We start from the raw sequence: 13343 nt of genomic DNA, 5'->3' as shown, positions 1-13343 counted from the left end.
TCCAAAAAGTCATGAAGCCAAGAAGCAAAGTTCCCCCATCCACATCCATGGAACCAAGGAGGAAGGAGACTAAGGAAAGAAGGCCCTCACATGGGTGAATATCCTTTGCTAAGAAAAGAGGTGCTTCAAATGTATAAGAGTTTCTCAACTCTTTTCTTCAAGATTTGAGTTGAATCATGGTTCACCACAACAACTAGGCCTTGAATTTCATGGGTAAATTTTGTTTTTGAGTGCATACAAGCATGATTCCGCCTTTAATTGGTAATTGGATGCATAGCTGTTGCTCAAATGAACTTGTTTTCATAAATTTTTCCTTCATCTGGGATATGTAGGTTATCCATTCCGGACTCAATTGCAACACTGTTGTCTACGCGAAGACAAGTCCATGGAGAACTTATCTCCCAACGCCCCACCATAGGCATATCGTCTAAATTGATCCCTAATTTAATTCCTACATTATATCATCTTTTTCGCAGAACAATGCCAATGATTGATTATCCTTCCCAGAGATATGTAGGCAATCTTTCCCGGATTCAATCGTAACTGCTTGTCAATAAATCATTTTTCCTTTATCAATAAAGAAATTATGAAGTTTATCTATCTTATGTTCAATGTTTATTTTTTTGTTTCTTTTCCTTTTTTAGTGATGCAAGGAATACCTCATCTAAAAAAAGCATAAACTTTGAAAACTTCGCACGATTGCAAATATAAAAATTCAAAGTAACATTGTCAAAGGAGTCTTTCTTAGCCCATCTTGTATTAGTTGGTTAACAGCTTGGGAGACTCAAACCATAATAAGCGTGGCGCTTGAGCACATGGCTCCTGACCCAGAAGTCCAATGCATCATCTTGCCTTCAGAATGTTTACACAACTATTAAAGTTATGGGTTGAAACATTCAAACCTAGGCTCTACGCCATTCAAGGGAATAGTTCAAATGGCGATCTGAAAATCATCCGAGGGTGGTTCTGGACTCTGACCCAGAGTACGACTACTTCTATCTTAAACCAACATACTAAGTCAAGTATGTTCTACGACATCATATGTCAAAAAGTTCAAAGAGGGCAACTAGACTGGGCAATCCCCAAGAGGAATTTTATCCAATGGAGCTCCAATATGCGGAAATGTTTTGACCAAGATAGTCAAGGTAGTCCGATTAGAAGTGCTCAGATCTGACAAAAGGATTCAAAAGTGTTTCTAACCCACATGTAGGTGACCAAGTCCCCAAAGAACTTTTGTTTATGATACCTTCCTTTCGCATCACGTTGCAAGATGTCAAATGAGGGCCAAAAAGAATAAATTGGAAGTCATTCCAGATATTAGGCAACATTGTCCTGCGTTAATCCAGTCAATGCAAAAAGGAAAGTACAAAGTAAGAGGTTTTCCATGGGTTTGATATTTTAATACCTGGTACCAGAGTAAGGTGGTATTTCGAATATCGTGATGAATATCTTTATCGACACTAAGCTTGGGAGGAGATGTTTTCCCAAATCAACATCACCAAGGGAGGCTTTTGAGCTCTATCCCAGGCCCACAAGCTTACTCGTGTTCCGCTCTATCACCTGCCACTTTGAAGTTAGTTTACTCAAGAATAATTGCTAGATTAAGATATGTTTTGCGAAGAAGAAACAAGAGATGAAAAAATTTCAAACACTCAATTGTTCAGATAAGAATCATTTAGAAACAAAAACGTTATTCGGAAAATTGTGCACTAGTAAAAGAAAGCTTCGATGAAGGAAAGGCCCAAGGCCCATGACCTGAGGCAAAAAAAGTTCAAGTTACGGATATGATAAGCTCCCATCCTAGCTAAATAATAGACTAGTCAGGAAGAAGAACAGACTTAACAGCTACAACTTGTCATCAGTATTCATGTTCGCTGCATCCCCAAGACCTGTCGGAGAAAGATTAATAAAGGCAACATCGAGGCCAATCAAATCAGCTTTCTTCGATGACTCCTCAGAACCAAATGAAGACTTGCTTCTCTTTGATATCGCAAGCTTTGTGCCTCAATCGCAAAAGATGAAAGTATACACAAATCAACCTCCTAAATCTCTACTAACAAATGAGCAGAGTCATATTCGTTGTGGTGGTCTTAACCTGTACAACTAGCGAGGTAGCCCTGATTGTATTCCCAGTTGGTCGCCTCTTTATACAACCTCCGTATCTCCCCAAGATTCGCTTCATTCTGCTGGAGAACTTGCATCTAGAACTTCTCCCTTTGATCCACTTCCCATCGAGCCGTATCTAAGTCTGATTGAAGGATAGATCGATCAACATCCCAAGAACTTCACTCAGACGCCAATGCTCACTATGCCTATTCCTTAGCTTTTAATGCCTGGATTATGATTTGGATTCATCAAGTAGGAAATTAAAATAATAAAATTGATACCATCCTCTGAAAGTTCATGGTATGAAACTCTTTATACAAATTTATGAATGGAATAGACATGGTATGGATTGATCATAAAAAAATGACTTCCTATCTCAATATCACGCACAGTACAACATGGTTATCGTCATCAAAGATTGGAAAAAAACTCATTGAAAGTTCTGATCATCTATGAAAATATAATCTTTGGTAGATAAAATGGAAACAAAGTGGCTTTGAATGTGAAAGTGATGTAACATGAATTGAGCTATACTATTCATATTTTTTTCCTTTCCAAGTTTAAGATATCACGTGCCCTGAAGGGTAGGACTAATCCTTAATATTAGAGCACAGAAAGGCTAAAGTCGTTTCAGTCCACTCCTGGTCACAGTCAAATGGCACAGGTCCTCCTAAAGGTTTCGACCAAAGAATCACTCGTATTTTTACTAGCTTCGTGCCTCGAAACCATGACCAATTAGCAAACCTGACTTGGAAGTCTACCACAAATCAACTGCACCACTTGTCGTGGTTCTATACTATTCATATATTGGGTTACTTACTAGTTACTATTACTAATTTCTACATAGTTGTCATCGGTGACAGATCCAAGGGGTCCTCTTGGGTTTGAGACCTTACGAAAGTCAGGGAAATATCGAGAGAAAGTCATTGAAGAACACTATGGTCATTGATAGGAGCATATTTAGGCGACTTACTTAGCTTGTTTTCATGCATTTATGTTATTAATTCATAGTTGTTTTAGTCTTTTAAAGTATTTTCGTGTGTTTTTAGATTCTAATGGCAAAGGGAGCAATAAAGTGCATTTTGAGGCTATTTGGAGCATTTTTGGGCATGGATTGGATAGCTTAACATAGGAGCAAAGAGGATGGACGAAATTGAAGACAAGAAGAGCTAGGAAAGGCTACAAATTTGGTGGAAGAAGTTCTATTCCAATGAAGATAAGGAAGAAGCAAGAAACAAGGGATCTTATCCAAACCTTATCTTATCCAACCTTATCCAAACCTTATCCTATCCTATCTCTAACATTATCCTATTCTTTCCTATCCAAATTAGGTGGGGACTTAAACTTAGCTATTTAGGCGGGATTAGATATATATCTAAACACTTAGAACAGATTCTAGACCCTCATTCCTTTGTATGCCGCATGTATACCACTCCTAGTAGGTTTAGGAATTGAAAACCTTCTCCTACTCTTATATCACATGTTCATATCCCTTTAGGATTAGGAATCTGTTCTAAACCCTTCTTTTTAGAAGCCTTATCTTATCCCTATAACCCTTGCCGCACCTATCCTTCTAGAATCCCTAAATCCTAGCCGAATTCCCTATTCCAAATCCCACTTGATTTCTGCCTTGAGTTAACCTTTTTTCAATGGGATTAGGCAATCCTTTTCCTACACTAAGTGTGCCAAACTAGCCTATATAAACAGCCTTGCCGTGCCATTTAATGACCACCACCCTTCACACAACAATCATTCATTCATAAACACAACCATCCTTTGCCGTGACCTTGCAACCACCCATCCATCATTCCCCTCCTTCCACACCTCCATTCCAACCTCCATACACCTCCATCTACCCTTGCCGCACCACCATACATACCTAAATCCATCCAAAACCCAGAAAATCATCCACAAACCCATTATAGACCTTGTGCCGTGACTTAGCAAGGAAGAGGAGAAGGAAGACCAAGCCTTGGGCGTTTGTGCATTCGAGTTGGAGTGTTGGACGTTTCTAGGTGTAATCTATCCTTTATTGTTAATGTTTAAATCTATGTTGCTTTGTTTTGTCATGAACATGAGAGGCTAAACTCGTTTTAGCCTAGGGATGCTTTGAAACCATGATTACATTTATAATATGAGTTGATTAAGTCCAGTTGTGATTTCATAAATTGTGAACGCAATTTACTTAACCGTTTGATGGATAACTTATTCTTGTATGTTTATTAGGGAGGCCTACTTAATTTGCATGCTTGAATTTGGGGCTAGAATATTAGGGTGTTTCACATAATCGTCACAAACTAATATTCACAAGTAGTTAAGGTTGTTTTCACAATCATGTTAAGTAAATTCTTGGCATAAGTTTCATGCAATTCATAGTAACGAGTGCTTCGTCAATGCTTATGGTTTTCAAAGAACTTAATGATTCTTGCTTGTATCTCTATTATGCAATTCATGTAGGGAACTTGTGGGGAATGCTTTGGGTTGTCGTATGCAATCATCCAATTCAATAACGTGAGGAAAATCTGAGGGTTAATTAGTGCAATTCACGGTTAATCTGGGGTGTTGAGGTTCATGGTTTATCGGAAAAGCAACTGGAAATCAATTTATGTTAGAAAGTATCATGTGTGGAGAAGTATCCCTTGGCTATCCCATCATCCATTAGTTTTTCTTATTTTCGTCCAAAATCTGTTCGTTTTACAAAGTTTTAAGTTTTGTTTTCAAATTCGTCAAAATCAAAATCCCCCTTTACTTGGAGTGTCAAATTAGTTAGAAATCAATTTAGTTTGTGTTTTTAAAGTATCTTGAGTCAAGTTATAACTATTTTCGTCCAAATTCTTCTCTAGTGCTCAAAACTGCCCAGAAAGTAGTTTTAAGGCAGTTTTGAGTGTTTTCTTGCTGTTTTGAGTCTTTTGGTTTGTCTTAGTGTTTTAAACTTTAGTTTTGTATTCTTTGGGTCTAGTTTGGTGTTTGATATTGTGTTTTTACGTTTTTGAGTCAAATCCCAAGTGATTAACAATCCCTCCTAATCCCCGGTCCAAAACGATCCCTACTTACATTCTTCACTACAATTGATAAAAAGAGGGTTTAATTTGTGTGCGTATAATTCTCGCATCAGTCATCTTGTATAGGACCTAAGAATGCCCACAAACTATTCAATGAAATGCCTCTTAGGCAGAATTTGACAAGCCTTGGCAAAAGTATCTCGTTCATGACTATTTTCACTTGGACCTCCCATCTTGATTTTAGGAGGAATTCTTTTTATGTGCTTTGTCATCGTAGCCGAAAATGTCATCGGCTTCTTGCCAAAATGGAATAATTATATTTCTTCTTGCTTTACGTATGGGATAGAGGTGAATGGTGACAACCTTGCTGATTCTAGTGACAACTCTACTAGGGAGTTGATTTCGAGCGTCACTCGTTGCATCTTTAAGGTTATTACGGTTTAATGGTCTACACCGCTCTTGGTCTTCAGATGACTCTAGACCAAGATTCTTAATCTCCACAAGGAAGGTTGTTACAGTAACAAAGGGATTAAGATTGCATTGAACCTAAATCTCGTTGCAAAGGTATGACTTGTAGTCTAACATTGTGTTGTTCCGCGTGCGAGTTTACATCACCAATTTCTGTTGGGGTCAAAACAGGAGTCATCATAATAGGCTATCTGTCTGGGGTTATGGTACTCAATTTACAAAGTCTAAAGACATGGACTTGGGTTTGCGGAGTGACTCTACAAGTACTAACTAGGGTTTTCATGTGCCTTGCTTAGTTAACAAAGTTTGAATGGTTCTTAGCGTAAGAAACCTTTGAAGTCTTCTAAAGATCATTGATAGAGGCATTGATCTTCATCAAAGTCTTCCATATCCGGTCCATTGTGGAGGGAACTCTGCCTTCAAGACGTTGTTGCTTGTCGGAGCCCAGAGGTGTCATGGGGTTGGTTGTTTCCACCATTGGTGTTGGCGTCAGCACTCCTAGAACTGTCTTTAGTAGACATCCTGATTTAGTAGAGTGATTTGGTTGGGGAAATATGAGTTTAGCTCTCAATGAAAGTACTAATTGTTGGAATCAAATTCGCACACCACCACAAATGGAGGAGCTACACAAGTCAAGCTGGTTGTAAGAAAATAAACAACCATGAATTGTCCTAAGGTACAATGTGGTACCAGCCAAAGTTTCTTCAACGGTCAAGGTAGTAAGCAATATTAAGTCTCAAGTAGTAGGCATACAATAAGCAAGGAGTGTGCAAGAGTGAATTGCGTGATCAGAGTTATGCCCTAGATGAAGGTATTTATAAACATCAGGTAAGAGACTTTTTAAGACATGGAATATGTATTAAACTGGGAGAATCCAAGAGGATATCTAGGATTAGATATTATTTTCTCGTAGGAGTGCAATTCGATCGGAGTTGTTGAGTCCATGAATGGATTTCTAAAATACGCATAATTCGATGTGTCTTGCTCCGATCCTGAAAAATCATTGTCCCTCATCTCATTAATGACCAAGATATACTTTCCAAAAACATTAGGAGGAAAAGGGAAAAATAAAACAAAGGTTTGAAGAAATTAGACGGAAATGATTTTTGCACTTTTTTTTTTTTTTTGTTCCTTATTAATTTTTTTTATTTAGCCTTTCGATTCAATAAGGGAATAATTAAGACATGAAAGCAAAGGGATGAGTGGATAAGCCAAAAACAGGAGTGCAAAAATCATTTTTCAAAACTTAATCCTGCCCACATATTTAAACCCTGTTTATTTTCAAAACCAGTTCTAGAGAATTCCATTGCATGTATAAAAGGACCCGAAGATGGAGTTTGTTAGTGCACAATTTCACTAAAAAGATGCTGATTTTAGAGGCCAATAAAGGGCAAGACGAAACCGTAGATATTTCTTGTTATCAAGTTTCTGGCATAAAAATTTCTAAATCGCATCGATGATTTACCAGATGTACATGTACATGTTTAATAATAAAATATTACTGTCACTCTTTCTTGTCTTTTTTTTTTTTTTTTTTAATCTATGGATTAGAATTTTAATAGTGTGCCTTGTAGTGATATTTACTTCATTTTCTACAATTGCTTTCAACAATTTTATTATTTCTGTTGAACGGGTTTATATTATTGCTTCATGAGGGAGAAATGAAGAAAAATGTATTAATTGAAAACGTAGGACTTGTTTGATGTCTATTTTGTTTTTTGTTTTTCATTTTTGTGGTAGAATCAAAGGGGAAATACAATAGAGAATTTGGATGTGTTGGAAGTGGTAGTGGTGGTGATGAGGCTGTAGGGCGATGGGGGTTGTGGTGGTGATGGTGGTGAAGGTGAAATTAGTGGTGGTGAAAGATGGAGGGTGGAGGTGGAAGTGGTGCAGTTGGGTTGAAGGTGTTAAGTTTATTCTAATAAGGGGCATTAGAGATGGATGTTGATGTCATTTTCAAAAAGTAAATGACATTATTATATGAATTAAAAATGTTACACATATATATATATATAGAAAGATTGAGAACAACAAGAAACATAAATGTTATTATTATTTTTCATTTTATTAGTATAAGATGAATGTTTATTTAAATTAATTAATGCAAATATGCTAAATGCAAAGCCCCCAATACAAGTTGAGTCCAAGAGTTTGTTTTCTTCATAATCATGGTTTTAAGTACTTTTTACTCGCCATTGTTGGCACTTTAAAATTTTCGTTTTGCACTGCAGAATTTCGTTTATTAGAAGAAAAAAAATACATTTATAAAGGGTATACAATGAGATTCTAGAGTGTTAATAACATTCCCTTTATTTTTATGAAATTTACTAATTACTTAAGTTAAACTTGTCCTCATCGTGACAAGTAAATTATTTATCAAGTAGTTGTCCTTGTTATCACCTTTTTTTTTTAGGGAATTTTAACGAAAAGCTCCCAGTACTGTTCACTCTAACGAAAAACCATATTTTTTACACTAAAAGGTCAATCCTGGTACTCTTCACTTTACTTTTTATTTTGTCCTTAACGTTAAAACTCAAACTTTTTAAACTCTTTTCATTAGTTTTTTTTTTTTTTATTAGTGATATTTTTTATTTATTTTTTTCTTTATAAAGGAGGACAACTAGTAGCAAACCACAATTATCCACCCTTTTATGATGTTTCCCATTATTTTTTAAAATTCGCTAATTACTTAAGTTAAACTCGTTCTCATCTTGACAAGTAAATCATTTATCAAGTAGTTGTCCTTGTTGTCCTTTTCACCTTGCGGGTGATATTTTTTATGGAATTTTTTTTTCTTTATAAAGGGGGACAATTAATAGCAAACCATTGTAATCCACCCATTCCGGGTGATATTTTTTATTGATAAATTAAGTAGTTATCTCTCATTTTCTTTTCTCATTAAATGTACCTTTTTTTTTATTTTTTTTTATTTTTATTCTTTATGAAGCTCCTTTAACTTTTGACCACGTCATTATTTGACCATTAAATGATTTACATGTCAGTATTGTTACATCCCATATCGTCCAGGAGAGTGGATCTTGTAAGCCTTATATGTATATTCTCATCTCTACCTAGCACGAGGCCTTTTGGGAGCTCATTGGCTTCGGAGTTCATCAGAACTCCGAAGTTAAGCGAGTTTGGGCGAGAGCATTCCCAAGATGGGTGACCCACTAGGAAGCTCTCATGTGAGTTCCCACAAACAAAACCGTGAGGGCGTGGTCAGGGCCCAAAGTGGACAATATTGTGCTACGGTGGAGTCAAGCCCGAGATGTGTTGGGGGCCCGGGCTGAGATGTGACAATTTGTTATCAGAGCCAATCCCTGGCCGGATGTGTGCCGACGAGGACGTTGGGCCCCTAAGGGAGGTGGATTGTTACATCCCACATCGCCCAGGGGCGTGGATCTTGTAAGTCTTATATGTATATTCCCATCTCTACCTAGCACGAGGCATTTTGAGAGCCATTGGCTTCGGAGTTCATCGGAACTCCGAAGTTAAGCGAGTTCGGGTGAAAGCATTCCCAGGATGGGTGACCCACTCGAAGTTCTCGTGTGAGTTCCTAGAAACAAAACCGTGAGGGCGTGGTCGGGGCCCAAAGCAGACAATATCGTGCTACGGTGGAGTTGAGCCTGGGATGTGGTGGGGGCCCGGGCCGAAATGTGACAAGTATATTTCAATTTTAAAATAAAAATTTATTTAATTATTTTTAAATATACCCTTTTACCATTTTTCATATATTTCTATTTTCTATTTTGTACAAATATTTTTTTTAGATTTAATTTCTACCAATGTATTTTACTTTCTTTATATGCCCTCTTTATTTTTTTTAACTTTGATTTGTACCCCATAATTTTAAATTTTAATATGTACTCATATTTTTAAATTAGTTTGTACCCACATGTACTTGTTACTTAATGTACTCATGCTAATTACATGTATTTATTTTGTGTTTAAACTATATTAATAGTTATTCTTTAAAATATTAATAATTGCCTGGGTACATTGTATTTTTGCAAGAACTGTAAATGTTAAGAACAATATTACTCTATTGTTGATCTTTTAATAATTATCACAATGAGTTAAGGAATTTATCAAAATATTTAAATAAACATGATTTTAGTTTAACAACTTAGTTGACCAAAAACCATAATCAAAATAATTTTTTATATACAACAATATATTTAGGGAAATTTTATTTAAATCCATTTAACCTCTCTTTACACCCAACTTATTCTTTACACTCATATTATTTTTAATTAAACTATCAATATCTCTTTAAACCCAAATTTACTACCTAAACTATCCTCACAAACCCAATTCAATATGTAAATTTATCTTTTACACCCATATGAAAAATAAAAAACCAAAAAATAAAAGCAATCTCTCCTCTGACGTTCTCTCCTTCCAACAACTACTTTCAATGGAGTGTCCATCATCCCTTACATCATTTCTCTCTCAACTTAGTTCGTATTTGTCAAGACTTAATAGTATTGGTCAATTTTCTCATTAGATTTGTTGAGGGGAGTCCTTCATGAATTGCTCCTTAACCATTCGTTTCACTGCAAGAGCCAGTTTCTAATATAATTGCAGCACAATGCATGTTCTTATTTGACATATCCTGGGTAGAATTTAAAGATTTAAGTTGTTAAAGATGTTTTTTAAATTAGGCTCACTGCATCATATGTGCTGCATACAAGTTTATGTTCCCATATTTACAATTTGAGCTTGCATTAAACTTTATTAAGATTTTTATTTGTTTCTTCCCTCAAATCTGCCCACCTTTTAAGCGGTTGAATATGATGGGTCTGCATGCAAACCACACCCCTCCACTCTTCCTATGTATAGAAAAGGAAGAGAAAACTCCTTCCCTTTCCTGTCCACTTCATGGGTTTCCATTTCAGTTGGGTATCGGAGAAGGAGTAGTTGACTTAGTATAGACTGTCGATAGTTCAAAATTACTATACATCCATACAAAAGGGCTTGTTTTTCACTATGAGAGTGTCTTATGATTTTTGTCATAATAGAATGTAGGAGAATGATACGTGATGGTGATGGTTATGTTTGATTATTGAGTGTGGATTTATAATCTTATTTTTATTATTAATTTCATTTTGTACTTTATGATAATTATGCAATAAGGTAATAAAATAATTTTACATTTACAGTTAGGTGTAAAAAGAGGTTACATGTGTTCAAATAAAATTTCTCATATATTAATTACAGGAAGGGAATTCAAACTTGATTTTCCCCTGTACGTGATTTTCATAATTACCATTTTGGTCCAGATGCTACAATACTAAATCAGTTACGCACTTTCTCAACTTGTGCGTGCCATATTGATTGCATGCAAATTGTGACAAATTTTCTTTTTTCTTCTGTTCTCATCCTTTAAATTTGTGTCTAGGTCTGCAGGTGCAATCATTCACACCAAAGCTGCTAGCAAATACAGAAGAGAGCAGTTGATCCCTGCAGCTACCAAGTTATTGAAAATGAAGCAAGAGTTTGGATCTCTCCCTGCACAAAAGGAAGAGCAAGCAGAGGGAGATGGGGTGCTTTGTGCAGTGTCATATGATGCCGTCCCTCTACAAGCTGTACCAGCACCGCAGCTTCTGGTGAAGTTCGTTCCTGGAGAAAATTATGGACTGCCCGAGGGATGGGCTGTGGAGGAAAAGCCACGGACCACCGTTAAAGGCCGCAGCCGAAAAGACAAGGTTAATTCTATCATTAACAAATTGATATATCTAGGATTAATTAGTGTAGATAATATCGTTTGTTGAAAAAAAAAAAAAAAAAAAAAAAAAAGAGAGAGAAATTAGGTTCTCATCCTTATTTTTTAAACTCCATTGATTGAACCTTATTCCTTTTCAATTTTTAATCAAGGTCCCTTGGTTTTAATAAACATCATTAATTATTTCAATAATAAAATATTTTGCAAATCAAGATAATTAAATTTTATTTCTAAATTATTCAGTTAGTGCTAGAAACATTACATTTGATATATTTATATTTATGGCTAAATTTTGTGCCATATATTTTTATTTTTAGTTTCTACCCATTTTAATTTGCAACCTTTTTTTTTAAATTGTGCCAATTTTCTATTTAGTTTAAGTTTGTACCCATATATTAATTTCTTTTTGTGTCCATATTTTTCAAACTTTTATTTGTACTCATATTTTTTTGGACCTTTTATTTGTACCCATAATTTATTAATAATGTACCCATTTGTTCTTAAAAATGTACCACTTTGTTATATGTAAAATGTACATTTTTTTTTTTTTTTTTGTAAGTACCATCTCTTTTGTGTAAATGTACCTTTTTTTTATATATATATATATATGAATGAACCCATTATATAAAACGTATACCTTTTATTGTATAAAATGTATCAACTTATTGTATGTAAAATGTATCGTATAAAAATTACGAATTTTTTGTATGTAAAATGTCATTAATATAAGTAATGACAAATCATGGGTTTTATTTATATTTTCAACAATTATGGATTTTATTTAAAATCTCATTAATATAAATAACTACAAATATCAAATTTTAATTTAAAAAATTATAATAACCAATATAGAAATGCATTATTGCATTAATTTCAGGAACTTCAATAAAAAATCGAAAACCAACAAGGTTTCAATAAAAAAACGTTCATAAATAAGGACAGCATCCAAAGTCACCCAAAAAAAACAAATGCCTTGTTTCATGTGTTTGCTTTGACTACATATTGACAAATCTACTTTGCCTAGTAAAAGTGAACACTACTCAGCGGACACTGAGGGATCAGTAATCATAGGGGTTCCCTAATTAGTATTGCAATTGTTTAATCTCAACTTATGTGATTAACATAGGTTATCCAAAATACAGTTTTGCCATCATATTCCAACTGGAAAGCGATTCCGATCACTCAGCGATGCAAAGAAGTGGATCAAGGAAGAAACTACAGGAGGGCAGGCACATGGAACATCCAAAGATGGTCATGAGGTGGCACATGAATTAACTTATTCTCAATTGGAGTAATAGGATACCCAGACTTATGGTAAATGCTAAAAGAGTTTTTCTTTAGGCAATCGGGAAGCCTGAAAAAGGTGATTTTTAACCGTTGATGTGTGCACATAAATTATTCATGTAGATATAATTTGCTTCAAAAGATTCATTTACATTGTTGTTGATAGTATTCACGTACCTAAATGATTTTGATGTTATTACACGTTGTCACTTGCTTCACAGAGTTCTAAACCCGCGCAAAATAGTACTACAAGAAGAAGGAGAAAAGCAACTCAGGTTCCCGATCATATGAAGAATCGATGGCTCGAAACTTTTTTATCTGAGGCAGCTGCCAACCTTCGAAATTTATGAAGCATATTGTTTTTATTGCATGTTGATAATTCGTATGAATAACTGGCAAAAGCTATGTTTCTGGCTTGCCCATGTTCGTAGCCAAATATAAACCAATACAAAAATAGAACCTTACTCTTTCGAACGTTCAATGGCTCTATCGTTATTGTCTTAATAACTATATTTACCCCTTCTCTTTTTATGAGTTCAATGTATGATTGAATCAATTGGACCAATGAACCCTTTGCGACTACTTATGGTTTCATCTTGGCAATTGTTCTCTTTCTTTCTTTCTTTCTTTCTTCGAATTCCTAATAAAGAAGTGTACTAACTCAGTAAAGTGGACTATTATTTGGGTCTGTAATCCAAGGTTTGGGCCTAGATGATATGAGCTTGATAAAGTATTCGGCCTAGAAGTGAGACGTTGAC

General features: G+C 35.2%; 1 protein-coding gene across 1 annotated transcript; it reads left to right on the top strand.

Moving 5' to 3' along the window:
• The first annotated feature begins 11019 nt into the window (after positions 1–11019).
• On the top strand, positions 11020–13081 carry LOC148692939 (uncharacterized). Its single transcript, XM_088679098.1, has 3 exons — positions 11020–11284; positions 12444–12560; positions 12807–13081. Exons 1-3 carry the CDS (start codon positions 11063–11065, stop codon positions 12933–12935), a joined length of 468 nt encoding a protein of 155 aa, XP_088535224.1. The 5' UTR covers positions 11020–11062; the 3' UTR covers positions 12936–13081.
• Positions 13082–13343: the final 262 nt, after the last annotated feature.

The sequence above is a fragment of the Pyrus communis genome, chromosome 11 (genome assembly GCF_041283825.1).
Source record: "Pyrus communis isolate YQ-2024b chromosome 11, ASM4128382v1, whole genome shotgun sequence".
NCBI lineage: Eukaryota > Viridiplantae > Streptophyta > Magnoliopsida > Rosales > Rosaceae > Pyrus > Pyrus communis.
Note: the sequence above shows the minus strand (reverse complement) of the source record. Positions and strands in the feature narration are given on the sequence as shown.

Excerpts from the sequence above, each read along its gene's own strand:
- LOC148692939 (XM_088679098.1), top strand. The coding sequence starts at position 11,063 with ATGAAGCAAGAGTTTGGATCTCTCCCTGCACAAAAGGAAGAGCAAGCA. Across the intron at positions 11,285-12,443 it reads GCCGCAGCCGAAAAGACAAG|TTTTGCCATCATATTCCAAC; the intron begins GTTAATTCTATC and ends TCCAAAATACAG. Across the intron at positions 12,561-12,806 it reads CATCCAAAGATGGTCATGAG|AGTTCTAAACCCGCGCAAAA; the intron begins GTGGCACATGAA and ends CTTGCTTCACAG.